Source organism: Brachionichthys hirsutus, chromosome 11 (genome assembly GCF_040956055.1).
Source record: "Brachionichthys hirsutus isolate HB-005 chromosome 11, CSIRO-AGI_Bhir_v1, whole genome shotgun sequence".
Classification (NCBI taxonomy): domain Eukaryota; kingdom Metazoa; phylum Chordata; class Actinopteri; order Lophiiformes; family Brachionichthyidae; genus Brachionichthys; species Brachionichthys hirsutus.
The window spans coordinates 10,054,644-10,081,909 of NC_090907.1; the positions used below are offsets into that span (position 1 = coordinate 10,054,644).

At 40.5% G+C, this 27,266-nt stretch overlaps 1 protein-coding gene across 1 annotated transcript in view; it reads left to right on the forward strand.

The window, feature by feature from the left end:
- The window catches only part of ryr1b (ryanodine receptor 1b (skeletal)), a 68,154-nt gene that overhangs the window by 28,461 nt on the left and 12,427 nt on the right, over positions 1–27,266 (forward strand). Inside the window, exons 33-86 of the mRNA XM_068745083.1 lie at positions 104–190; positions 491–717; positions 864–1,308; positions 1,390–1,920; positions 2,022–2,222; positions 2,867–2,975; positions 3,072–3,215; positions 3,346–3,619; positions 3,787–3,904; positions 4,080–4,212; positions 4,304–4,398; positions 4,499–4,634; positions 4,716–4,899; positions 5,060–5,171; positions 5,468–5,588; positions 5,674–5,843; positions 5,952–6,172; positions 6,318–6,408; positions 6,653–6,793; positions 6,902–7,065; positions 8,012–8,090; positions 8,191–8,280; positions 8,385–8,525; positions 8,772–8,849; positions 8,957–9,032; positions 9,123–9,246; positions 9,358–9,473; positions 9,564–9,631; positions 9,784–9,905; positions 10,187–10,236; positions 12,149–12,209; positions 12,512–12,638; positions 12,732–12,840; positions 13,250–13,331; positions 13,932–14,062; positions 14,213–14,533; positions 14,782–15,022; positions 15,229–15,316; positions 15,416–15,508; positions 15,890–15,904; positions 17,588–17,758; positions 17,993–18,052; positions 18,175–18,309; positions 18,437–18,549; positions 18,642–18,738; positions 18,851–18,957; positions 19,046–19,097; positions 19,424–19,504; positions 22,100–22,199; positions 22,760–22,839; positions 22,982–23,058; positions 23,176–23,249; positions 25,909–25,989; positions 26,848–26,936. Coding sequence (XP_068601184.1) covers positions 104–190; positions 491–717; positions 864–1,308; positions 1,390–1,920; positions 2,022–2,222; positions 2,867–2,975; positions 3,072–3,215; positions 3,346–3,619; positions 3,787–3,904; positions 4,080–4,212; positions 4,304–4,398; positions 4,499–4,634; positions 4,716–4,899; positions 5,060–5,171; positions 5,468–5,588; positions 5,674–5,843; positions 5,952–6,172; positions 6,318–6,408; positions 6,653–6,793; positions 6,902–7,065; positions 8,012–8,090; positions 8,191–8,280; positions 8,385–8,525; positions 8,772–8,849; positions 8,957–9,032; positions 9,123–9,246; positions 9,358–9,473; positions 9,564–9,631; positions 9,784–9,905; positions 10,187–10,236; positions 12,149–12,209; positions 12,512–12,638; positions 12,732–12,840; positions 13,250–13,331; positions 13,932–14,062; positions 14,213–14,533; positions 14,782–15,022; positions 15,229–15,316; positions 15,416–15,508; positions 15,890–15,904; positions 17,588–17,758; positions 17,993–18,052; positions 18,175–18,309; positions 18,437–18,549; positions 18,642–18,738; positions 18,851–18,957; positions 19,046–19,097; positions 19,424–19,504; positions 22,100–22,199; positions 22,760–22,839; positions 22,982–23,058; positions 23,176–23,249; positions 25,909–25,989; positions 26,848–26,936 — 7,233 coding nt within the window. The remainder of the gene's footprint in view (positions 1–103; positions 191–490; positions 718–863; positions 1,309–1,389; positions 1,921–2,021; positions 2,223–2,866; positions 2,976–3,071; positions 3,216–3,345; positions 3,620–3,786; positions 3,905–4,079; positions 4,213–4,303; positions 4,399–4,498; positions 4,635–4,715; positions 4,900–5,059; positions 5,172–5,467; positions 5,589–5,673; positions 5,844–5,951; positions 6,173–6,317; positions 6,409–6,652; positions 6,794–6,901; positions 7,066–8,011; positions 8,091–8,190; positions 8,281–8,384; positions 8,526–8,771; positions 8,850–8,956; positions 9,033–9,122; positions 9,247–9,357; positions 9,474–9,563; positions 9,632–9,783; positions 9,906–10,186; positions 10,237–12,148; positions 12,210–12,511; positions 12,639–12,731; positions 12,841–13,249; positions 13,332–13,931; positions 14,063–14,212; positions 14,534–14,781; positions 15,023–15,228; positions 15,317–15,415; positions 15,509–15,889; positions 15,905–17,587; positions 17,759–17,992; positions 18,053–18,174; positions 18,310–18,436; positions 18,550–18,641; positions 18,739–18,850; positions 18,958–19,045; positions 19,098–19,423; positions 19,505–22,099; positions 22,200–22,759; positions 22,840–22,981; positions 23,059–23,175; positions 23,250–25,908; positions 25,990–26,847; positions 26,937–27,266) is intronic.

Consider the following 27,266-nt stretch of genomic DNA (forward strand, 5'->3'; position numbering starts at 1 on the left):
AAAGAAAAGATATGTGGAATAGGTTGTGCCTGTTATTCAGTAGAGATAAGCTTTGATGACTTGTGTTACATGAAAGTGTTAAACTAGAAATGTTGTGTTTCAGGTGGAGCCCAACACCAAGCTGTTCCCCGCTGTCTTCGTTCAACCGTCCAGTCAAAACATGGTACAGCTGGAGCTGGGCAAGCTCAAGGTCAGAGCCTACTTTTGCTTGAATTCAATTCAATTCAATTCAGTTTTATTTCTATAACAGAAAGTCATCTCAAGGCATTTTACAGGATTAGCAGGGAAAGACAGAACCCAACTGGAACATTACATTCTACTAAAATAATTGTTCTTTTCTATTGATCTTAAAATGTCTTCATGTTTACGTCATCATACATTATATTATTTTGAAAATATATAGCTTAATTGCCATGTTTAATGACAGTTACTCCATTGCTTTTTGTCCTAATATGTCTACACCTTCTCCTCTGTTGCTCGTTCTCCTTAGAACATCATGCCCATTTCGGCAGCCATGTTCCGCAGCGAGCGCAAGAACCCGGTCCCCCAGTGTCCTCCACGGCTGGATGTCCAAATGCTGACTCCAATTATCTGGAGTCGAATGCCCAATCACTTCCTGAACCCAGAGGTGGGTAAAGTTAGTGAGCGATTGGGCTGGATGGTGGAGTGCACTGAACCTCTCGCCATGATGGCGCTTCACATCCCGGAGGAGAACAGGTCAGATTTTACCAGCATTTCACACAAAAATGTGGTTTATCTGGGATTCTATTACATAATCCTTTTAACATAGCAGGTGCCATTTGTCAAACTGAAGTGCACACAGATGACAGTTTCAACTCTGCCTCTCTGTGTTTGCTTCTCAGGTGTATTGATGTCTTGGAGCTGTCTGAACGTCAGAATCTGATGAAGTTCCACTACCACACACTCATGCTCTATTGCGCTGTGTGTGCACTCGGTAATAACCGAGTGGCTCACGCCCTGTGCAGCCATGTCGACGAATCCCAGCTTTTTTATGCCACTGAGAACACCTACCTTCCTGGACCGCTCCGCAGCGGCTACTATGACCTGCTCATCAGCATCCACCTGGAGTCTGCCAAACGGGCTCGCCTGGGCACCAACAGGGAGTTCATTGTCCCAATGAGTGAAGAAACACTCAGCATTCATTTGTATCCTGATGCCATTAAGGCCCATTCCCTTCCTGGTGTTGGTCTCACCACCTGCTTACGGCCCAAGCTGCATTTCTCATCCATAAACTTTGTCGGCACAGACCCTGACCTTTACACCCTTAGTCCTGTTTTCCCCCTTCAGGTAAGAGATAAAAGAGGCAGAATTTGTGTTGTTTTTAAATTGGGCATGAGTTAAAATCCGAGTTATTATTATCCTCCTCAGGAACTGAAGACCATGGCGATTAACATGTTAACAGAGGCAGTGCTGGATGGTAGCCAGGCCATGCGGGATCCTGTCGGAGGCAGTGTGGAGTTCCACTTTGTCCCAATCCTGAAACTGATTAGTACGCTGCTCATCATGGGCATCTTCAACGATGAAGACACCAAGCACATCCTCAAAATGATTGATCCTAATGTTTTTAGTGGAAAGGAAGAAGAGGAGAAAAGTGATGAAGGTGGAGCTGCTAAAGGAGAAAGTGAGAAAGCAAAAGAGGAGGAAACAGAGGACTCGGAAGCTGAACTTGATGACGAAGGGGTTGGTGACGAAGAAGTGGATGAGCTGAAAAATTTGGAAGAGGATAAGGAGGAAGGAGAAGGGGATGAGAAGGAGAAAGCCAAAGGAGCAAAAGTGGATGGTGAGATGGCAAAGGAGGAGAAGGAGGGAGAGGCAGTGGAGGCAGAAGTAAAAGATGAAGAGGAAGGTCTGGAGGAGGGATTACTCCAGATGAAGCTGCCAGAGTCGGTCAAATTGCAGGTCATTTTCACATTGAAACAAAATGCGCTGTTCATCTCAGCGTCTGCAGAGTGTTCAGACTGATTCATCTTAAACTCACTTGTCTTGTCTTCCTCGTTCAGATGTGCACACTTCTGCAGTACTTCTGCGACTGTGAACTGCGACACAGAGTGGAAGCCATTGTTGCCTATTCAGACCAGTTTGTCCATGACATTCAAGACAACCAACGCATCCGTTACAACCAGCTAATGAGAGCCTTCACTATGTCCGCTGCTGAGACTGCTCGCAAGACACGCGAGTTCCGTTCACCACCACATGACCAGGTACTGGTGATCTGTTCTTCTTGGAAATCCACTTTAAAGATCCCATGTTATACTCATTTTCCACATGTTAATGCAGTTCCCAGACACTTATATGAAATATATGTGACAGTCGTTGGTCAAAATAGCAAACAGATGCTGCAGGGCAGCGTCCCTCTTTTCTGTCTCAAACAGCTCTTCCAGAAAAGCCTCTGAAAACAAAACTGAAACTAAGTTCATTGCGCGCAAGCGTGAAGCTGCGTGCACGCAATGAATGTGCATGCACGCACATCTTGTGCACGTTTTCGTACTGTGACATCACAGTAAGTTAGATTTCTTCCAGAAGTGTTTCTGTACTTGATTCCAGAACTACTCAAACTACGAATGATTGACTGGATGGTTTATTTAGCTGTTTTTGGCTTGATCATTATCAACCCACCTAATTAGTAGTTTAGAAGCATGGGAAAAGTGAGTTTTTCATTATATGGGACCTTTAAAATGATCAAACTCATGTTAAGGATTGGAATTTCATTTGGATTTGGAAAAAAAAATCTCTCTCGCTTCTTAATAATGTCATAGGTTTATGTATATCATAGAAAAAACCAGATCTGACAAAACTGACAAAATACGCTAATGCTAACAGTCGTCTTATATTGTCCCTCTTTCAGGTTCTTTTGCTGACTCGCTTTAAGCATGGGGAGGAGGAGGGGTGTCCAGTGCCTGAGGAGGTGCGGGACACTCTGGGAGAGTTCCACAATGACCTCCTGCTTCACTGTGGTGAGAAGTTCTTTATAGAAACCTCTCCGGCGGTGCGAGTTGCTTTTATGTTAAGTATGTTACCCTGTTAATTCTGAATATTTGTTTTACATGTAGGCATACATATTGAGGAAGAGGAAGAGGAGCAAGAGGTGGACACCTCACTGAGCGGCAGACTCCTCAGTCTGGTCGACAAAATCAAGAGCTTGCGCAAGAAAAAGCAGGAGGAGAAGCCAGAGGAAGAGGAGGAACCAAAGCCCAGTAAGAGTAACAGCCAAGTCACTTGATAAAAGACCCCTTTGATCCAAAAGTCGCAAAATGACCCTTTGAAAATCAGACACATGTTTACACAAGCAGACAAATTGTTCCCCTTTGTGTTCATCTCACCAAGGCACCCTTCAGGAACTGATCTCTCACACCATGATTCACTGGGCACAAGAGTCCTTCATTCAGAACCCTGAGCTGGTGCGTCTGATGTGCAGCCTGCTCCATAGGCAGTATGACGGCCTTGGTGAGCTCATCCGAGCGCTGCCTAAAGCCTATGCCATCAACGCCGTGTCCGTTCAGGACACCATGGATCTACTTGAGTGCTTAGGACAAATTCGTTCGCTGCTCATTGTCCAGATGGGCCCAGAAGAGGAGAGGCTCATGATCCAAAGCATCGGGTTAGTTAGGCATCTGGAATTGTGATAAAGATGAGAAGTGCGATGATGATTTTGAATTTTAACCTACTTTAAAAAACAAACCTGTTACTTGTCTATTTAAGCAGAATGTACCAAGTTAATTTATGTATGTGAGTCAGCAACTGTGACATAAACGTCATTTTTCTCAGTAACATCATGAATAACAAGGTGTTCTACCAACATCCCAATCTGATGAGAGCTCTTGGGATGCATGAGACTGTCATGGAGGTGATGGTCAATGTGTTGGGAGGAGGCGGAGACTCAAAGGTAATGACGATTTGTTGTTTTGTTTTTAATATATAGTCTGACCAGTATAATTTAGACTCTTGTTGATCACTTGAATCCACTGCTGGAATGTGCAGTGTTGCTGTGTAGAGCAGCTAATGGCAAATAGAGTAATTAAATTAGTATTTATTCTTTTTCTTTTTCTTTTCTTCTCCAGGAGATTCGTTTTCCCCAAATGGTGACCAACTGCTGTCGATTCCTGTGTTACTTTTGCCGTATCAGCCGCCAGAACCAGCGTTCTATGTTTGAGCATTTGAGCTACCTGCTCCAGAACAGTGGCATTGGCTTAGGTTAGCTGTTGTCCAGCTTTTATTGACGGAGGTTGATATAACGGTCGCATTAATGAACTGTACTGATGAATTAATGAATGTACATTTCCAGGCGTGCGTGGCTCCACCCCTCTGGATGTGGCTGCAGCTTCTTGCATTGACAACAATGAGCTGGCTTTGGCCTTACAGGAACAGGAGCTGGAAATGGTTGGAGAATATAAATAAATATAAGAAAGCAAAAAAACACATGAAAGTGTAGAGCAGAATGATTGTAATGCTTTTTTTCTTCGTCTTTTGCATGATGTAGGTGGTAACGTACTTGGCGGGCTGCGGGCTGCAGATGTGTCCAATGCTCTTGTCCAAGGGTTACCCTGACATTGGTTGGAACCCATGTGGAGGAGAAAGATACCTGGATTTCCTCCGCTTTGCTGTCTTTGTTAATGGTCAGTGGCCTCATATAGTGATCACACATGTAATTTTGAGCTAAGAGTAAGTGTCACTAACGTTACACGCTTTCCTTAAAGGAGAAAGCGTGGAAGAGAATGCTAATGTTGTAGTGCGTCTGCTGATTCGGCGTCCAGAGTGCTTTGGCCCCGCCCTGAGAGGAGAGGGTGGTAATGGTCTGCTGGCTGCAATGGAGGAGGCCATCAAGATTTCAGAGGACCCAGCAAGGGATGGACCCACTGTCAAAAAAGACAGGCGCTTCATGTAGGTAACAGGATGCTGGAGCACACTGGTGCAATCACCTTAGACTTGGTATTTCCAAATAGAGACAGAAACATTAATGAGCGTTGTATTGTCTTGTCTCATTTTTCAAAGCCATGCTGGACGCACACTGTTACAGAAAATATGTTTTCCTCATTGGCAGGCATGGTGGTGAGGAGCAGCATGAGGAGAACCGAGTACATCTAGGCAATGCCATCATGTCGTTCTACTCTGCACTCATTGATCTGCTGGGCCGCTGTGCCCCCGAGATGCACGTGAGTACAAATAGCTGATCAGGACGGCGATTTCTTTCATTCTCCTGCAGAAGCTGTAACAACATCACATTTTTGCAACTGTTATCGCCAACCAAGTTATCAATGACATTTTCATTATTATCAATCAACGTTCAACTTAAGTTTCGGGAGGTGTATGTCTATGTATACATTAGTATTATTACATTTTCTTTTTAACAAAGTCATTGTCTATTGAGACGCCCCTCACATTCAGTTCACTGCGTGTTTGAAGTCCTTCACTATCTAATGCAACACTTCTTTCATGTTCATATCTACAGTTAATCCAAGCAGGGAAGGGCGAAGCTCTCAGAATCAGAGCCATCCTGAGGTCTCTAGTGCCCATAGAGGATCTGGTGGGAGTCATTAGCTTGCCTGTGCAGATTCCTTCCTTCGGAAAAGGTTGGAGGGTCACGTGCAATTCTGAATAGACCAGCAAATGGGCAAAGGTTTGGCATCATACGATTTTTGTCTGTCAATACCACAGATTCTCAGATTATTGAGCCTAGGATGTCAGCCAGTTTTGTACCAGACCACAAGGCCTCCATGGTGCTGTTCCTTGACAGAGTGTATGGTATTGATAACCAGGACTTCTTGCTTCACGTGCTGGAAGTCGGCTTTCTGCCTGACATGAGAGCGGCAGCATCTCTGGATACAGTGAGTAGGAAAAGCACAGATGAGACATTAAACAGTAAGAGAAATGTGCATGTTAATGGACTGACTGTTGTTCTCCCGCTAAGGAGTTTATGTCTTCCTCTGATTTAGGTGGCATTCAGTACGACTGAAATGGCCTTGGCACTGAACCGCTACCTCTGCTCAGCTGTTCTGCCTCTACTCACAAAGTGTGCGCCATTGTTTGCTGGTACAGACCACCGGGCCATCATGATCGACTCTATGCTCCACACCATCTATCGCCTGTCCCGTGGACGAGCCCTTACCAAGGCTCAGAGGGACGTCATTGAGGAGTGCTTGATGTCACTCTGCAAGTAAGCCGTAATCAAAATATCTTTATTTATATAAATTGAAAGGATGAGTACTAAAGTGTTCAACATGGGTAGACACAAACAGCTCACAAACGCAACATGAATTTTGAGTTGTAATGTTCATGCAGTATACCGATGATATTCACAGGTACCTCCTGCCCTCCATGCTGCAGCATTTGCTTAGACGGCTGGTATTTGATGTGCCAATCCTCAACGAATATGCAAAGATGCCTCTCAAGGTTTGCCTGCTTTATAAAGTTATTGATTTATTGTTATATTGGAAAAATCAATATTAAAATAAAATGCGGTACATCTACATATTTTGTGTTTAAAGTGCAATCAATTCAACGCTGATTTGAAAGAATTAGGCGTTACCAAGAGCAGCGACATCTTTACACATATAGTTGCTATTGCAGTTGTATGCAGATAATACTTAATTGTGCATACCCTATATCCTGTGTTTTCCTCTCTGATTTGTTGTAGCTGTTGACTAACCACTATGAGCGCTGTTGGAAGTACTACTGCTTGCCGAATGGATGGGCTAATTTTGGGGTGACCTCAGAAGAAGAGTTGCATCTTTCTCGAAAACTTTTCTGGGGAATCTTTGAATCTTTGGCTCATAAGGTGTGTGATTATTATTTAGTTGTCCGACCACACGATAGTCTTTTTTGTCCAGTTACACAAGGTCAACCTTAACGCCATTGTTATTGTGACATGTCGTCTGAACCGTAGAAATTTGACGCAGAGCTCTTCAAGATCGCCATGCCCTGCCTCTGTGCCATAGCAGGAGCCATCCCGCCGGACTATGTGGACGCCAGCTACTCCACTCACACTGAGAAAAAGGCCTCGGTGGATGCTGAAGGCAACTTTGATCCCAAACCAGTTGAGACCACTAAGTGAGCAGGAAAATCTAGCACAGCAAAACTTAAATTGATCAAATACATCTGAATCTCTTCACATAGTTTTGTTGATCCCTTGTTAATGTTTGAGAAAGCTGCAAGCAGCTTAAGAACAAAATCTTGTTTGTCATACAAATCTTAGAAACTTCATGAATTTTAAACCTTAAATACTGGAATAACTATGCTAGATGTGAGGCAACACATTTTCTATTTCTATTTATTTATTTAAAAGGCACAATGCATTTTAATGAACATATAAATGTAAATATTCCAGAATTAGCCAAAGGATAACTTTCCATCTGTAGTCCCTGGCAGGTCAGAAGAGATGACATTACAGTAACACAAAACATTTAAAATTAACAAAAGATGAACAAAAGATTAGAAAACTGGACAACTGACACACCCCAGTGACAGTAACATAGAACACAGAGAGGACACGAGAAACTAAATTTAAAATAAAAATTAGTGTAGACAAATCTGTTTTTTTTTCAGCCACTTTTTAAAATTGATTTTAAAAGTATTAATTGTGGTACAGTCTCTTATTGGAGCTGGGATTTCATTCCAGACCTCAGTACCTTTAACTGATAATACCTGAGTACTGAAGGTTGTGTGTCGATGTGTAGTTACTACACAGTCACCTCTAGCAGAGGCCCTGGTTATTCTACCACTGGTGTTAGATCTGAACATGATGAACTCACTCAAAGGCGGTGGAGCAAGTCCATGCAGGGTATCATGGACAGAACAAGCATGTTTAAACTTTTTAAAATTATCAAAACTTAAAATACTGTACTTCTGAAGAATAGGTCAGTGATGGGAGGAAAAGGATTTCTTGTCCAATTTTTTTTTACAGCTGTTAAAAAAGATATTATATCGGTTTTAGCGTACTTAAACTTAATTAATTAATATGAACCTTCATTTTAAATGTAAGATCATATTTTCACAGCACCATCATCCCAGAGAGGCTGGATTTCTTCATCAACAAGTTTGCAGAGCACACTCATGACAAATGGGCCTTTGAAAAGGTCAGTTATAAAAAATCTAAATAACAAGTTATAGATGAGATGAGATGATGATTAGTACATTGTTAATTGTAATGATTTCATTGCTTAAATTGATCTGCAGATTCAGAATAACTGGACCTATGGAGAGGCGTTAGATGAGAATGCTAAAACTCACCCAATGCTCCGACCATACAAAACATTTTCTGAAAAGGTGAGGGTACCCCTAAAGTCTGAATCTCAATAATCTCAACACAACTGTAACAGAGTATTTAATAGCAAAATGTATTTTATGACCCTCCCTCTACTGTTTTTCAGGACAAGGAGATATATCGTTGGCCCATTAAGGAGTCCATCAAAGCGATGCTGGCCTGGGAGTGGACCCTGGAGAAAGCCAGGGATGGGGAGGGGGAAGTCGAGAAGAAAGCAGCTACACGCAAGATCTCCCAAACTGCTCAGGTATAAGAGAAGACTGAAAAACAGTCAAGCTAAAATGCAATATTTACTTTTACACATCTTATAGATGTTCATTGTGGACCATATTATCAAACCTAAATGCTGCTTTGAGTTTAATGGCTTTTCTGGGATAATTTTAACTTATGATTATATTATTATTATTATTGTTCACTATTCATGACATCTTGTATGGTTGGAAGAGGAAGATTGCATTGTCATTCTTTCCTGGTATATTTGTAATGTCTACAGGCCACTTATGATCCCAGTCACGGCTACAACCCTCAGCCCATAGATATCACAGGAATGGCCCTGTCCAGAGAGCTCCAGGTAGGCATCTTTTTGTCAGTCGTTCTCCGAACCGAGCCATCTCACATTTTGTTAAAACCTTTGTCAGTAGCCTGATGCTTGTATTTTCTTTTATTCTATTTGTGCAGTCTATGGCTGAGCAGCTGGCTGAAAACTATCACAACACCTGGGGCAGGAAGAAGAAGGTGGAACTGCAGGCCAAAGGTTAGAGTGATTTTCTGTTACGTAGCTCAATGCATCATTTTGTTTCTAGAAGCATCTGTTGAGTCCAAAGTTGGCATTTGCTTACAATAGGTGGTGGCACCCATCCTTTGCTTGTGCCTTATGACACTCTCACTGCTAAGGAGAAAGCCAGGGACAGAGAGAAGGCACAGGACCTGCTCAAGTTCCTCCAACTCAATGGATATGCCGTGACGAGGTAAGCAGGCTCTTCTAACTGTTTGACTTTAAGTTTAGTGTTTATATTTCCTTTGATGCTTCCCTCTGTGTTTATCTCCTTTCCTTTCACTTCCTCTTCTCCCTTCCTCAGGGGTCTCAAAGACATGGAGCAGGACATTTCCTCCATTGAGAAGCGTTTTGCCTATGGCTTCCTCCAGAAGCTTCTCAAATGGATGGATATTGCCCAGGAGTTCATTGCTCATCTCGGTACGGACCAAAGTTTCTCACATTCGTAGCATTTCTTTGTGTGCCTGTTGACTGAATGTTTGTTTGTTTGTTTGTTTATTTTATAAACAGAGGCTGTGGTTAGCAGTGGTAGAGTGGAGAAGTCACCACATGAGCAAGAGATTAAATTCTTTGCCAAGGTAAACTGTTTGATGCTTCAGAGGCAGTGAGTGCTAATAGGACTAGAAGGTGTCGGGTGTTTTGAAATACATTTAAAAAGATTCTTGCTATTCATCTTTTAAAGATCCTTCATCTGGTTTAAGTTTAACTTCTTTTTTTTTATTCTTTATAGATTCTTTTGCCACTGGTAAATCAGTACTTCAAGAACCACTGCCTTTACTTCCTCTCCACTCCAGCTAAAGTCTTGGGAAGTGGAGGCCATTCCTCCAATAAGGAGAAGGAGATGATAGCAAGGTACGGGCTTTGAAAATGTTATTAATGGGAATGATTTGTTTTCGAGTTGGATTATTTGACTTGAACACTTTACCATGGACCTTTCCTTTAGTGCACTATACTTTTGTGTGACAGTGTTTTCCCTCTCCTTTTATGTTTCTGCATCACTCATATTGTGTAATATTCTTTATTTCCTTGACCTCCCTTTTGCTCTCTGTGTCTTCAAACATGGTTCCCATCCGGTTTCCTCTTCCTGTCCTCCCTCACCTTCCTCCCTTTCCTCTTTTCTCCTTCAACCCCAGTATCTTCTGTAAGTTGGCTGCTTTGGTGAGGCACAGAGTATCTCTTTTTGGTAAGGAATCTGCATGGTGGCGTTATGCATTATCACCATCTCTGTCCCTTTTATTTCCTTTCATTTGTCTTCATTTATCTAGATCTTATTTGTGACCTCTTTCGTCCCACCTGCCCTTTTATATACTAAACTCTCTACTTCTGCTTGGCTTTCATGTTTTCTGCAACCAGATGACTAAACCACTGTGTATTCACAGATATAAAAATGTATATTCACTGTTTTCATCAAATGTATAAATTAATAGCGGGTATATCTGAATTACTAATGATGCCAAACTGCTGTTATTACATTCACGTTTTGCACATGGTTGCAGAAGAAATTGCAGAAAATCAGTAGCATTGATTCATCATACAATTCTGCAAACTGTCATTGGTGGTATTATCACAGGTGTTATTTATTCAAAAGAAGGTAAATGGTAAATTAGAGATCGTATTTAAACATGCTTTACAAATTACTTTATAATTCAGTGTAAAAATGACTTTAACAGAAATGATTCTCATGTAAATAAATTAATGATAAAATCCATTACTCATAAATAATTTGATGTTAAGTTTGTAAATGTTCTTTACAGAATGCTGCTTTTCTCCTGCATAGATAAAAATCCACCAATGAAATTGAAAAACAACATAAACAAGCATTTATTAGCATAAGCTTACATCATCCTAACTTTCATGGTCATCACATGTCACCTGCAACTTTGTCTAGAAAACTACCGGTTGGCTATATGTATGTACATGTGGTCTGATGGGCAAAGTATGCATAACCCGACTGCAATTATTTCTTTTGAAATGCTAGGTTAAGTGGAATTAATGTGGTAGATGTGGTTTTTGTTTGTGCATGATATTCATAAATCTTACCCTAGATATTGTAAAAGTGCTTTTTAAGCCCAGACTCAGATGGTACATGATAACCAAGATTGATTTGAGCATGATTGTCTGCAATGGTGTCAGTAATGCACAGATGACATTGTATTGTAGCTCAGGCTTTAGCCTGATTAAATGATGCAGCTTCATGAAAACCTCGTCCACGGGATAAGCGATAGATGGTGTGGAGCATAGAGTCAAGTGCTTCACACACACCTTCTTCCTCCATCACCACCAGGTCTCTTTCATATTTATTCTTGTTGCCAACCAGTTCACACTGAGCCCATACACCTTCCTTTTGCCCAGCACTACCATCGGGTCAGTTAAACTGCATAACTCTAACTTATCTGCCATCGGAGATGTGCTGGGTTTTTTTTTCTGTGAAATGAAGGTGATCTATCTAGGAAATTAATAGAGCAATATGCTCTATTAATTATTAAAAATATAAGTGATGTCTCAATGTTTACAATGTCTTATATATTATAGTATATATGGGGAATGAGATTATTTTATTGGTTATTAGTTTTGAGTGTGGTCTGTACTAAAACATTAACTTTACATATTGCCTTTTACACTCCAAGTGTTTGCTGAAATTGCCACCCAATCCAATTTGCACCCGTCCCCTATGGTTCCCTCGGCCGGTGGCGAGTCCACCGGAGGTCGGCCCTACGTTGTCCTTTACGGCTGAGCCCCGCCTAGCCCCGTGGGAAGAAGCCTGGCCTCCAGTTGCTCGAACATGAGCCCTGACCCCGTGTCTGGCTACCAGGGTGGGGCCTGTTTGGGACCTGTTTGCCCTGGGAGACCCTACCAGGAACATAAAGCCCCTGACAACATAGCCCCTGGGATCATTCAGATAGCCCCTGGGATCATTCAGATAGCCCCTGGGATGATTCAGATAGCCCCTGGAAAACCCTGCACAGACTGTTGCCGCCGCAACCTTTCCCCAGATATGCGGTGGAAGATGGATGGATGGATTTCTTGAAATGAATAGAAAGGGAGTTTATTAAATAGGACAGCTCTGAGTGCACGTTTTTGTTCACTGCTTTCAGGAACAGATGCCAGTGCAGTGGTCAATTGTCTGCATATCCTCTCACGTTCATTGGATGCCAGGTAATTTAACCTATAGATCACAGATAGTCATGCGTGATGTCACATCTACACGGTATTCATTAACCTGATAGCTTTTCTCATTGGTTTTGACAGCGATTGTTGATATTGATATTAATCTTCAGAGTCTTCTGTTCTATGTGACAATAACTGAAATTTGAAGGTTTCATACATGTTAATATAGTAACGACTACCAGTTAGACAAAATATACTCTTTATCGATTTCACCCTGTTACTTCAAAGCCTTTATTTATATGACCAGACAGACATGGATGCAAACCTTTGTTCGTATCCCTTTTTCCAAGGACTGTCATGAAATCAGGTCCTGAGATTGTGAAGGCAGGCCTGCGTCAGTTCTTTGAGAGTGCCGCAGATGACATTGAGAAGATGGTTGAGAATCTGAAACTGGGCAAAGTGTCCAGTCGAAACCAGGTAAGAGACAGCACCTGTTGTTTAATAATTACAACTTGTCCATTTCTCTTTTGAACTGATATCTGTATTTGCTTATGCGGTGTTGTCCTTAAGGTAAAGGGTGTGGCCCAGAACATCAACTACACCACCATTGCCCTGCTACCAGTTCTCACGTCACTGTTTGACCACATTGCACAACACCAGTTTGGAGATGATGTCATGAGTGAGTGAAGTGCTTGTCTTGGATTACAGTTTTTCAATGTTGCCTACACACAAAAATCCGAACCTGAAACACAATCACTGAAACCTCTGGCTGATGTACCAACTCCCGAAACCAATTCTGCAGAACCACAAGCACAATTCCTGCCTTTCACTCAATTCTCAATAGCACATTTTGACGAGAGTGAACATTGTTTTGGGTGCAAGGACTCATTTTGCAGGGGATTTGTAGCATTTTGTGTGTGTGTTTTTGGACTTGTGTGTAGAGTTCTGGGAACATGAGGCATGCTTTCAGGAAACGTGTGTAGGCAACTGTGAAAAACTGTAATGGTTAATCGTTTTCCCTTTTGTTTGACTCAGTACAAAGGACTGACTAAACACTAATGCAAAGCCTCTCTTCTCCACACCCTCAGTGGACGACTTGCAAATATCCTGCTATCGTTTAATGTGCAGTATTTACTCTTTGGGCACTGTGAAGACTCCACATGTGGAGAGGTGAGTAAAAAAGGCAGTTTCATTAAAAGTCTCAAAATGCTTAGACAATTTAAATAATAATAATAGTAATAATAATAATATAAACTTTATTGTTCCAGTAACACATGTCAAAGTGATTTACAAAAAGTAAAAAAAACGATAGAATGAACATTAAAACTCAGATAGAAACTAATTTATACATAAAATAAAACTAAAAGCATGATTTCAATGCAGATAGAAAATAGCTATTAACATACCCAAAAGATGTTGAAAATATAATACATAACAATTATTAAAATGAATTTAAGATTAAATTCATAGAATTAATTAAGTACAGAACAACACAAAGAATCTGCAATGCAGAATTGCAAGGCTTTGGTGCAATGAGCTTAGAGTCTGTCTGTATAGTATTAGATAGTTAGATGTTAAAATGAAACATTTTTAGGTTTCTTTAAACGATAATGAGCATTTAGCTGCCCCTGATGTGTATAATCAGTGTGATATTAGTCCATAATTGACTAAAGATCCATTTCTGATTTTCTTCAATCACGTTTTGATTTAGAATATATTTTTATGAGAACATGTTAGCATGAATGATGTTGGTATTTTTCTCCTGTGCAGAGAGCGACCAGCTCTTGGCGAGTGCTTGGCACACTTAGCGGCTGCTATGCCAGTGGCCTACCTGGAGCCAGTTCTTAACGAGTATAACACATTTTCTGTTTATACCACCAAGACTCCCAGAGAGAGATCCAGTAGGTTCTAGCATTTGTCTGTGTTTTACTCCATTGTAAGACATCACTAACATTTTGCTTATTTTTGTCAAATTATAATCTTCTAAATTATATGTTAATATGTTTTTCATCACATGTTATTTCATCTATCTTCTCTCTCTCCCTCTTCAGTCCTGGGTCTTCCCAACCAGGTGGAGGAGCTGTGCCCCGACATCCCAGAGCTGGAGATCCTGATGAAGGAGATCCATGACCTAGCTGAATCGGGTGCTCGCTACACAGAGATGCCCCATGTGATCGAGATCACTCTACCCATGCTGTGTAACTACCTCCCCCGCTGGTGGGAGAGGGGCCCAGAGAATTTCCCAGACGAGGAAGGTCAACTGTGCACCTCTGTCACCTCGGAGCATCTTAACCAGCTGCTGGGTAGCATAATGAAGATCGTGGTTAACAACCTGGGTATAGATGAGGCGTCTTGGATGAAGAGATTGGCAGGTCAGTGAGCAGGAGGTTCGCAAAAAAACTTAAAACTTTCAAATTGCGTGAGATATCTGACCACCAATGGAGGGCATTTTTACAGTGGCCTCCTTTGATAGTGCCCTGAATGATTGTTTGTGAGCCAGAAATATGAGCCCTTATGAGCCTCGATGACATTTATTTTCTACATCTCATATTTGGAGATAGAACTATCCTCATTCTTACTATCCGTCATAGCCATTGATTGCTGTCTGTCCCTTATCCAGTATTTGCCCAGCCCATTGTAAGCAGGGCTAAACCAGAGATGCTTAAATCACACTTCATCCCTACCATGGAAAAGCTGAAGAAGCGCACTGGGAAGGTGGTGGCCGAGGAGGATCATCTGCGTATGGAGGGAAAGATGGAAGTCGACAGTGAAAACGGGACCATCCGGGATGAGTTTGCTGTGCTGTGTCGGGATCTGTATGCTCTCTACCCCTTGCTCATCCGTTACGTGGACAATAACAGGTAGCTGATTTACCAATGCCGCAATCAATATGATTGTCATTGCTATATATTATTATTGATTAGGAAGGAGTTGAACGGTACTGTATTTTTGTGGACATGGAACAGCCATGTATTTTATAGTGTTTGATTCAGTTACAGAAGTCCATTCATTGTTGTCATCACTTCTTTCTTTCTGTCTGTCTGTCTGTCTGTCTGTCTGTCTGTAGGGCAAGGTGGTTGACATGTCCAGACCCCGATGCAGAGGAGCTTTTCAGGATGGTGGGAGAAGTCTTCATTTTCTGGTCAAAATCCCACGTGAGTCGTCTGCTTTTGTGCTATCTGATTTGGTTTTTAGTGATATCATTATTTATATGTCTTAATGACCAAATGTTTTTCTGGTTTTGACCATTTCAGAATTTTAAGAGGGAGGAGCAGAACTTTGTAGTGATGAATGAGATCAATAACATGTCCTTCCTGACTGCTGACAGTAAGAGCAAGATGAGCAAGGTGAGAGTGGACAAGAAGTCAAACATAGCTATTTAATTAGCAGTTTTATTCGCTTACTTCATATCCTGAGCTGTAACCCATTAAGAAACTAAACTCTAATAATTAATATTTCACTAACACTACCCATTCACAGCAGAGAAAAAATTAAATAGAACCCCCCTCTTGATTTATTTTCTGTTGCTGTTTCCTTCCCTTCATACAGGAGGCCATAAATAGGAATGCCATAAGCAAATTCTAGAGAATAAGCTATTATATAATAAATTACAACCCTTTACCAGGACAATGTCAGTGACAGTATGTGGTGTTTAGGCAGCAGCAGGAGTGTCGCTAACTGTCTTTTCTCCATATATCCTGTGTCGTGATTGGACGCTGGGCCACTAGGCCGGAGATGGAGAGGTTAGAATGTGTTTTTGCACGAGCGCTGTGCTCATCGCATGGCACCCTGAGTCTGAGGAGGGATTTCATCAAGCTCTCATGGACACTTCTTACACACAGACGCCAATGTACACACACGTACATACACACAAAGAACTGAAATGGATTCGTTTAGGAAAGAATTCAACTAAGACAATTCTTTGTTGATCCCCAAGGATCAATTAGTATGTTTTAGTAATGTAGTAGTAGAGCAACACGAGATAGAAAATAGTACAATTAAGTAGAGAAACTTAATAAATAATAGTGATAAAGAATTAAGATTATGAATAAAGAATAACAGAATAAAGAGACCAATTAGCCGAAGTGCACCAATAAGAGGTAATGGCAGTTGACATAAAATACTGAAAGCCAATTTACTAATCATAATATAATAATAATAATGAAAATCTATAGATGCAAGGACATTATACTGAATACTGGTAAATTGTTGACAGTCCTTATATTAAGAATATGTGTGAGTGGGATGTATTTATTGATTGTATGAATTAAGTGTGTTTGTGTTTTAGAGACGTGTATCTGTGGCTCGATGTGTGTGTTTGTACGTGTGTGAGTAGGGGTCTGGAGCAGCTTGATGAAAACTCTTTGCCTGTAGATCAGCCTGAGAAGTTTCATGGTGCTCCGCTGAGCAGGTGTGTGTCTACTTTGGAGCGTTCACTTCTACAGCAGAGCACCATTGCCCTATATTATCTAATCAATAAATAGTTTGCATCTAGATCGTCCCTGTTGGATACCGTTGTGGAGAACATGTTATTGCGATGTTGATTTGTCTTTGCCGCTTGGATTTCTTTCAGCTTTTGTGGTAGAGATGCCTGTGCTAGGGGACTCTTCTCTTTTGTATATTTGCACTGGCTTTGTGTTCAATACTTATTTACAACAAAACGCCATCATTTGCAGTTCACTTGGTTCACCGGCAGCACATTTAGCTAACTGGGTCTGTCGAGGGAAACTTAAACTAGCTCGACATCGCCACATGCCGTAGCTGTCATCATAATTACTAACTGGAGTCGTCCCTCTATGTCTAATTCATTGACACCATTAAATTATGAAAACACTGAATATCTAATCACTGTTTTACTGATTTTCCCCTTCCTAGTTGCTAAGATAAATATGGAAACCTCCTCTCCTTGGTTATCAGATTAACATTACTTTTATGAACTTCTGTTACCTGATCATCACAAGGCCTTGCTATGCCCAAAGGGCAAGTTTACCTTCATGCACACACACACACCATAAACACTGAAGGCAGAGAAGGTACTGTGAGGCCAGACAACAGTCAGTAATGAGCATTGGCAGCCTCAGGACAGGAGTGTGTGAGAAGAGCTCCAAGGCAATGGAGCTGAGCCCATAGACTTGTGCTGTTCTGAATACTAACAGTGATGCTGCATTGTGATGATTGCTAATGCAGCAATGAAGCACCTGGAACTCCCTCCAAAATATAGTCTTTGTTCTGTCAGATTTTAGCTGATGAATAAATAACTTTCACTTAGCTGTCACCCCCGCATGTTGTGGTATATTGTGTAACAGGTTACGTGACACTTTTCCTGATATGTTTTATTTTGCTTTTCCCCATCTCCTGTTGTTAAATATTCGTAAAAGCTTTTGATTTTATGAAGGATGGATCTGAACTCTTGTTTCTCTTTTTAGTCCGGTGGCTCAGAACAGGAGCGTACCAAGAAGAAGCGGAGGGGGGATCGCTACTCTGTGCAGACCTCACTAATTGTTGCAGCATTAAAAAAGCTGCTTCCCATCGGCCTTAATATGTGCTCTCCTGCAGACCAGGAGCTCATCAATCTTGCAAAGATCAGATACTCACTGGTACTTGATGTGTTTGAAGTCAATTCACCAAATGCATTTAGTCCCGACAAAAATGGAACACGTTTCATTTTAGTATATATAGTACATGTACCGGTAATTATATTTTCCAAATTAAATTTGTATAGAGGTTGAAGTAAGTTCCAGTGTACAGCTCTATATAGTGAGATATTTTTTGGCTGTCTTGAGTGAACAGATAAATTATCAAAGTCTGAATCGTGTTTTCTTCCCTTGTAGAGAGACACAGATGAAGAGGTGAGAGAGTTCTTGCACAACAACCTTCATCTGCAAGGCAAGGTAAGTAGATGCATTGACTGCCTTATATATTCAGGAAGAAATTAAAAAATAACTCTTTTCATGTATTACCTTAACATTACTTTGTCATTAACTACATTGAAGTGCTGAACCTTTTCTCTCAGGTTGAGGACCCAGCCATGCGCTGGCAGATGTCTCTTTATAAGGAGATGGCTGGAAAGGCTGAAGATGCCGAGGACCCTGAGAAGGTGGTAAAAAGGGTACAAGAGGTATCGGCGGTCCTTTACCACATTGAAGTGGTGAGTATGGGCACACAATGAACTACTCTGTACAAGATGTAGTCATTGTCTGGGCAGTTACAGCCTTATTGATAGAGACGCTTTCTAAAGCAGGAATTGCTCTGTTTGTGTTATTTACTTGATTTAGACAGAGCATCCTTTCAAGTCAAAGAAAATGGTCTGGCACAAGCTGCTGTCCAAACAGCGGCGCCGGGCTGTGGTTGCCTGTTTTAGGATGACACCCTTGTACAACATCCCCACGTAATGAGTTCCTTCACACCTAATAGAAAAAAATCCCATAATGGGTCAAAACTATTTGCACCCTGAATTCTTAATTACCTCTCTTGCCACAGTCACCGAGCAACCAACATGTTCTTGGATGCCTACAAGCGAAACTGGTTGGAAACTGAGGGTTACTCATTTGAGGACAAGATGATTGACGACTTATCAGTAAGTCACTCTGTCCATACTTCTATAATTATATATATATATATATAATCATACTGTCCCCAGTACCAAGACTTCTTATCACGAATCATTTTCTCTCAAATAATCTAATTAGAAAGCCATGGAGGAAGAGGAGGAAGAGGAAGAAGAGACCGAGACAAAACCTGACCCCCTTCACCAGCTGATTCTTCATTTCAGCCGCACAGCTCTCACAGAAAAGACGTAACAGCATCTTCCGTCTCCTACAAGTCACCTTTATTTCCTGTTAATTCACATTCATTGATTCTTTTTATCTGGATTCTCTTTACAGTAAACTTGACGTTGACCATCTCTATATGTCTTATGCTGATATTATGGCAAAGGTAAGATAGTCACCATGCACCTCAAACTTTGGGTATATGAAAACATTGCAATCCTCAGTCACACATTACAAACTTTACAACGCCTCAATTATCTGGACACAAATCTTAAATCTTGTCTTCAGTCCCTTTATTTAAATAAAGACGACATTTTTTTGGGGATGTTATTGTAAGAAAAGGGGTATAGGTTCCAAATAAGCATTTTCTTCAACCTACTCCCTTTCAGTTCATCTGGGTGAAAAAGCTTGTGAAATATAATTTCTCTCTTTCATTGAAAAGTGAGCCAAAATAAAATTCATTCATTCATATTTTCTGTCTTCTCCATCCAGAGCTGCCACATTGGTGAGGAAGACGAAGAGGGAGAACAGGAGGGGGAGGAGCCATCCTTTGAGGTGCGACAGACAGAGATGGTATGGGGGGGACCAGGGGAAGGGAGACAGGGGAGTCCGCGGACAAGCAACTCCTCTCGCAGTGACCACACAAGGACATCACACTCGGCACACCCCCCCCCCCCACCCCACCTTTGCCTTTTCTCTTCCTGTCTTTTCTCACCTCTTCTCTCACACCACGTGTCTATTGACTGACCTATGCATGCCTTTGCTGGACTCTACTGTATTTTGAAAAATCGGTTTTACTTTCCATTTGTGAAATTGCATGTCTTGAGTGCAGAGATGGTGCCGCTAAAGACAACAAAATAAACCCCAGGTCAAAACAAAACACTGAGCCTTTGCTAGCTGTAAGAGTTCAGAATGACAGTTTCCAAGTGACGATGTGGTTCTGAATTTATGGGGTTGATTAACTGGGACGTTGTCATTTGCTGTCGAATTCTTCAGCTGCTAAGTACAGCAGCTTTTAAATATAACTGAGCTAACACAAAACCTTAGTGCGGTGGCACAATTAATGTTCATGAGCCACAGCAAAAAAACAAATCCTGAGTAAGTCAACCTCTTAATAGCAGTAGTATTAGAAATAGTGGGAATTTGAATGAATATCTCATTGATTTGTTTTGCCTCTAAAGGCAGGTTTGGGCATGGAGACGTTGTAGCCATAGAGATCTATGACGTTTCCTGAATGGCAGCATTACAACCATTTGTGCTGCAACTTCATTAATGTAGGATAAGAATCCCTTCAGGGAGTTTGGTGTTGATTCCTCTATTTATTTTCATCATTGAACATAATTACTATTCATTTGTGGACTCTGATATGTGCTCACAAATGGGATGTTGCCATCCAAGACTTCATTGATCAACGATTTGTGCGGAGTGGTGCCTCTCCCAAACTTACACCACCTTGGCCTGACTCGCGTCCCTCCTGTAATCACATGCTAATTGGACTGTGTTAACCGTAACCACTCACCTGCTAACTGTAGTTTGAAACCTAACAAATTAGAAGTAAATCATTTTGTTTGTCTTTACTTTAATTGGACAATGGTATCAAGTCTCCCTCTCTGTGCTCACCAAGGACTACAGTAAAAGCCTGCAAAGTCAGCCGAACATAGCTCTGTCCCAAACCCAGGCATATATTGCAACATTTCAACACTCGCATAAATACAGCCAAACACACACTCACAATCTCAGTCTCTCTTCACTCAAGCTCCAGGACACACTATTGGCTCTGAAGATGAGCCCAATCTGTAACCTGAGAAAAGTTGCTCTGCTTTTCAAACAGGCTAACATGGGAGGGTGTCGGGCAGAGGGAGGGGGAAATAATCTCTGATGGCTTTTGTTCTGGCTCTCAGCATGGTGTAACTTCTTCAGTCAACAGGATGTTGTTCATTGTGCTATGATATAAAAGGCATTTTTGAAATGCACTAAATATGGCACAGGAAACATTGCAAAGAACACTTTGTAGCAGCATCGCCTGCAGACATATAAATAAATACAATAGAAACTGCTCAATTTCCTTTTGTTCAGCCTGAAACTTTTTTTTTCATTTCTTGCAATTATGTGTTGAATCACAATCTTAAATTAATTTAACTAAAATATATTATTAATTAATTATTATTGATTAATTATTATTATTGATTATAATTCTGCTTCCTGCCATTATGGTTTTAGAATATTAAGGCCTGAATTCAAAAGTACAGTATTATTTTACAGAAGGAACTGCACACTTCAAATTGATCCAGGGTAAATGATACAGAGAGTTATTTCAAGTTACTGCTGCATAGTAATAAAAATAATAGTCATAACAACAACAACAGCAGCAGCAGCAATAATAATAATAGTGTTGGGTTGTTAAACTCAACAGAAACATATGAACTGGGCATGCATGTTGTGTTACTCAGAAGATCATGTGAAATGTGTTGTGTTGCTTTGGGAAGAAATGTTGCGTGAAATGTTTGCTGCCGTCAAACGTTTGCTAACTTTGAAACATGTCAAGAGCTAGAAAATCTCACTAATACACAGCATGTTCCAATGGAAAAGAATGTGTGTGTGTGTGTATGTGTGTATTGTTCTCAGAATTAGTGGGTTTTAGTTTTTCAAATTTTTTGATGCAGCAAGCTTATCATAAAAAAAAAAACATTCTAAGAATACGTTAAACATCAAGAAATAAATGAATGTGCAGTTGCAGGTCAATGTTTCTGTTCACTCTGCATCGCTGCTCAACATCAGCACCAACAGTATGAGCTGCGAGGAACTATCACCAGTCAAATCTGGTAACTCCGGTCCAAACGCAGGCCTTTTGTTTATTACTCCCAAAATCAATGTGTAGTGCAATCTCAGTCAGTTTCTCAATTTTATTTCCTGTTTTTGTGCTAAAAGATAACCTATCCCAGATTAGATTAAAGTACAGGTAGTTAAAGGAAATTCACTTAATTTAACCTTTGATTGGAATGTCTTGCATGTTAAAATCCGCTTCATATTATTGTGCTTGCTTGCAATCCATGGATGGTCATAATTTGGATAGGGTATGTGTGTATATGTGTGTGTGCGTGAGTGTGGGGGGCAGTGCAGCTCTTTTTGACAGGGTTATAGCTGTCTTCTATTTGCTCTGCTTCACAGGATAAGGAGATGGAGAAACAGAGGCTTCTATACCAGCAATCCCGCCTACACAACCGTGGGGCTGCAGAGATGGTGCTGCAGATGATCAGTGCTTGCAAAGGTAGCTGGACCACACTTGAACTGTAACTATTACATGCCTCACTCTACACGCGTTATTAGTGACCATTGCAGATGTGATCAATCGCACTAAGAGACCAAGTAATTAATTCCATGATTTTAGCTGACATGAGCGCAGCAGGCAGCGGGTCCAAGAAAAAAAGTCAGCAGACAGAAGAGACGAGACGAGACAGGGATTGCAGCAGACAAGCAGGGGGGGGCAGGAGCAGAGAGAAACAAGTCTTCTCCATATAGTTCTGTATTTCTATTAAAGGAGGTTTTCTTCTCTCTGACTGAGTTAAACACAGATCAGAGGTGTTCAACAACAAATGATGTTGCTATTGCCTCATGGAGTTCGGCAAGAAAATGCTATGCTTTGATTGAAATTTCAGTAAAAAGAAAAAAAAAAAAGGCAGCGTAAAGCAAAAGGAGGAACCGTTTGGTTAGAAATAGATAATTGATATTAGAAATCGGAATGATCTATCATGATGGGATAGATGCTCTGTTGTTCTTCGGATCTCTATTGTTGGTTTACAGTAAGACTGATGCGTCTGCTGATTTCAGGTGAGCCTGGAGCCATGGTTTCTTCCACACTCAAACTAGGAATCTCCATCCTCAATGGAGGCAACTGTGATGTGCAGCAGGTAAAAGACTCCACGGGAGTTACATGAAGTATAATAATTCAATTATTTAAGATGTAAACACCAATGTGACTCATCTTAGTCTGGAGAAGAGACTATTTTCACAAGGAAATATTGTCTTCCTTCCTTTCTTTTTTTTTTGCAGCGAATGCTGGACTATCTGAAGGATAAAAAGGATGTGGGATTCTTCCTCAGTGTTCAGACACTAATGCAGACCTGCAGGTCTGTGCAGGATTCACAAGAGATATTTACTGATAACATCTCCAGTTTGTGACCAGTGAAGTTCCTAACACAATCTTTAAACGCTATTGCTAAACTAAAAGTGTTTTATGTTGACAGCGTGTTGGACCTGAATGCTTTCGAGAGACAGAACAAAGCAGAGGGACTTGGGATGGTTTCAGAGGAAGGCACCAGTGAGTATGGTCTCAAAACTTCTTGCTGTTACACAGTGTCAGCCACACACGCACGCACACACACACACGCGCACACACACACGCATGCACACACATTATTTCTTCTTTGTTTTGCTTTGTTTTATAGTATAATGTGACATGTTCTAGTGTGTGGTCTATTCTGTATGCACTTGTGTATGTCTGAGTGTTCCTGCTTGTGGATGCCAGGTTACAGGTATGTTTTTTTATCTTAGTGTGTTTAAAGTGTTTGACTTTGAACACTCATTTATTAGTCTCAGCAGGTAATGATTTGTTTATCATCCACTGACAGCCATCAGATGTCTGGATTCACTGCATCTCTCTCTCTCTTTCTCTCGCTCTGCTACATCTTGTTCATTTTACCCATTTCGACCCTCATACCTACGTCCTTCCCACTTTTCAAATTGCTGCTCTCACGGTTCTCAGATAAGAAGCTAGAACGTGGTAAATGAAACTTTTCTCTCAATTTTCGAGTCATTTCTTTCACTCCTTTCTGTCCTCTGTCTCTTTTAGCTGTTAATCACATGACTGGTCTTTTCCTTGCTGTGCACTTAATATGCATTTCATTTCACACTCAAGGACCGATTTAAATCAAACTTTACACTCCAGTATACACAGCTGAATATTAAAATTGCACCTCATGAAGATCTTCACAGTTATGTTTCTTGAAGCTTCAGTTCTACAAGTTCAACAAAAGAAGGCAGGTGGTTGGGGGCTGTTTTTTTGGAGGTTTTACTACTTTTTGCCATAAGTTTGAAAAATCCTCTGTTATTGGGCTCTAATTTTTCATTTGGATGAAAACCAAATTGTGCATTATGGTGTTTGACTTTGGTCAAAGCCTAGTCTCTTAAGTAGATATAAAATAGATGCTCATCCAAATGATATGTGCTGCAATAAATGAGCAGTTGGCGGCACATCATAGATGTGTTGTATCTGTTATTGCATCAAAACTTTTTTGTCCTCTTGACGTGAGTGTAAAATTTTATTTTCATCCTTGAGTGTTATTTCAGATCTACTGTAACTCGGATACTCTCAACCTTTTCTCGTAGATTAGTGGCAGGAAAGGCTATAGCATCCCTCTTCCTCTCCCAGGTCGTTCAAGTAGACCTTAGAAGATGACACTGACCTTGTGTCCTAAACTGAAATGAGTTGCAGCGGCAGTAGAAAAACTATAGCATCTCCTATTTAGACCACTGACATTGTAACCAAGTACCCATAAATTATTTTTATATTATTCTGCTTCACCACAGGGGTGCCGTAGGATTGTTTGACATTTTGTTTCTGTGCAACATAATGAATAGCATCTGGTTGCCTTAGAAGAACAAGAGAGTTTTTTCGGGACCTTTCCACTCATGTCAGCTGATTTATTTTGTGTGGATCAGAAAGGAATAAATTATTTGATGGTTTGTAGCTCGAAAAAAGTCTGAAGATCACATTATCTACGTCCATTTTAATGTGTGCACAATCCTGTAGACATCTCATTGTAAACCATTGAACTTTGTCGGGGCTGTTTTCACACGAAGAGTTCTTGATGGGGCTGCAGAGGTGTTGGACATCAGAACTCAAGGTTAAAAAGTCAACCGAACAGAATATGTTGTGTCTTTTTCCCCCAAACCTTCTAATGCATATCTTCTGGGGTTTTTAGAGTTCAGTAGATCTGTCCTGCATGATAGTGTGCCTTGAAGTTATTTCTGAATTTCTGTTTTCACCTTCAATGTTTGTGACAAGTGTTTCTTCAGTTGTGTTTGTATATATTTGTTTTTCCTCTGGCTCCCAAGTCTTCATTTATTTGTGTATCCTATGTCTCTTTCAGTGTGACGTGACAAGTGTTTGATATCTGAGTTTTGTTGAAAATATTCTTTTGTAGAAATTAATTGAGGGAGTAAAAGAAGTAAAATTTACTGAGAGAACAGAAAGATAAATCAAAAGAATTCTTTTGAAAGCTGGACTCAGTTTAGCTTCAATTACTGTCGTAGATTAAATTCATTGGTGATAAATAATATTATAGAATCTAGTACCATTCTGGAATATTAGGCAGTGTTTAGTTTGTATCAGCAGGTATTAAGTTTGATCATCATTTATTCAGGATTTATTTTATTAAGTTATTGTTCAGTCTGAGTCTAATCTGAACACAATATGGTCAACATGAAACATTAATTTTCATGTTTGGTTGTAAATTTAAGATAATTGTATGTTCCTCTCAGAGGGCAGTTCCTCTCTGTACAACACATAATATATGCCGTGGATATATGTATATATATATATTAAATAGACTCTCTTGCTTGAAATATGGTAAGACCTCTCACTATATTATTTTCAATTAAATACCTACATCCTCGGAAGAGTTTGTCTTTGGAGGGAAAAATATCCAAAAGGCAGAAGTAGCTCTTTTTGAGCAGTCTTATATATTTAAAATGACATTACTCATTTTAATTATCAAAGTGGTGAAAGATCAAATGAGATCAGCAGTAGGAGAACTTAATAAAATACACCAGTATTTTATTAATACACCTAATCCCTTGTGCTCATTTGTGTATTCTAACAGAATAACAGTAAAATTGCAGACTACACACACTGTACTGGGACTTTTAAAACTGTATTTCACATTAATTAATTTAAATTGCCTGTGTCCTCTGCCCAGATGAAAAAGTGATGGCAGATGATGAATTTACGTGTGACCTCTTCCGCTTCCTCCAACTTCTTTGTGAAGGCCACAATAACGGTGAGTGTCTCAAGTTCTGGACAGTTTAAAGTGGGCACGTCCAGATCAGGTTTTTTTGGCCCCCGAGTCCGCATAATTTGATTTTGAACCGATACCGAGTCCCGATCCAATACTTCTATAATATATATTTTTTTAATTAAAGATGATTGAAGAAACGGATCCAGGATGTCCCTTATTTCTTTTTTTTATTCATCTTATTTCAACATTTAACTCTTAAACAGAGCACTTCTGTGGCGTAGCTCGAACATTCAAGTAATACATAAATAAATAATTCATTTTGGAGTTGGACCAGTGCAACAGGAAATATTAAATTCAAATATTTAAAATAGAATGAACAGCACCTCAATCGCAAGGTTTTTCTCATCCACTTCAAAATACTTTCACTCCGCAGACATACTCGCGTGACTAGCTTCAAGCTCCTTTCGTGTTTTGGCCCGCTTTATGGAATTTAACCAATCGTGTCACAGGAAGTGATGTCATGTCAAAGCGTTACCGTGTCTGTGTGGAGTAGAGCGGGCTCACTCTGTGCCAAGGAGTAGATACATAGTAATGAAAATAACTATCCGTGTCCTGATCGGGAGGTAACGTCTGATTCCGATTGAGTCTGCAAGCATGTGATCGGATCGGGCTATCCATAAAGTGATGTCCTATCAAGATGAACTTCTCTCTTACCTGCTTAAAATTTACTTTTTGAACCACCTTGGTTCTGCACGCACACTCTGGCTTTGCCTAAATTGTTAAAGACAGATTTCCACATTTAAATACATTCTATTTCAAGTCATATATAAATAGCAATTATTAACTGTTAATATATGGATGTATATTGTGAAAACTGAATTCTGTCATCCTTTTTTTTAGATTTCCAGAACTACCTGAGAACTCAGACAGGCAGCACTACTACCATCAATGTCATCATCTGTACTGTGGACTACCTGCTTCGACTGCAGGTCACTGATATCTGATTGTGCTTTTCCAACAATGGTCACATTTACTCCAGACTCTAGCTTCCTTTTCATGAGTGTAGAGTTTAGAGAACCTGCTTAGTTTCTTGATCATTGTTGGATTTTTTCCACTGGATCAAGCTAGCTATCATGCTGTGAAAAGTTTGAGTAAAGAGTAGTTCAGGACATGTATGACTGTATGACAGTTGTACGACAGCAGGGAAGTGTGCAGTAGGAGTAACAGGGGAGATTAGTGTAGAGGTGGGATGCACCAGGGGTCAGCTCTGAGCCCCTTTTTGTTTGCCATGGTGATGGATAGACTAACAGATGAGGTGA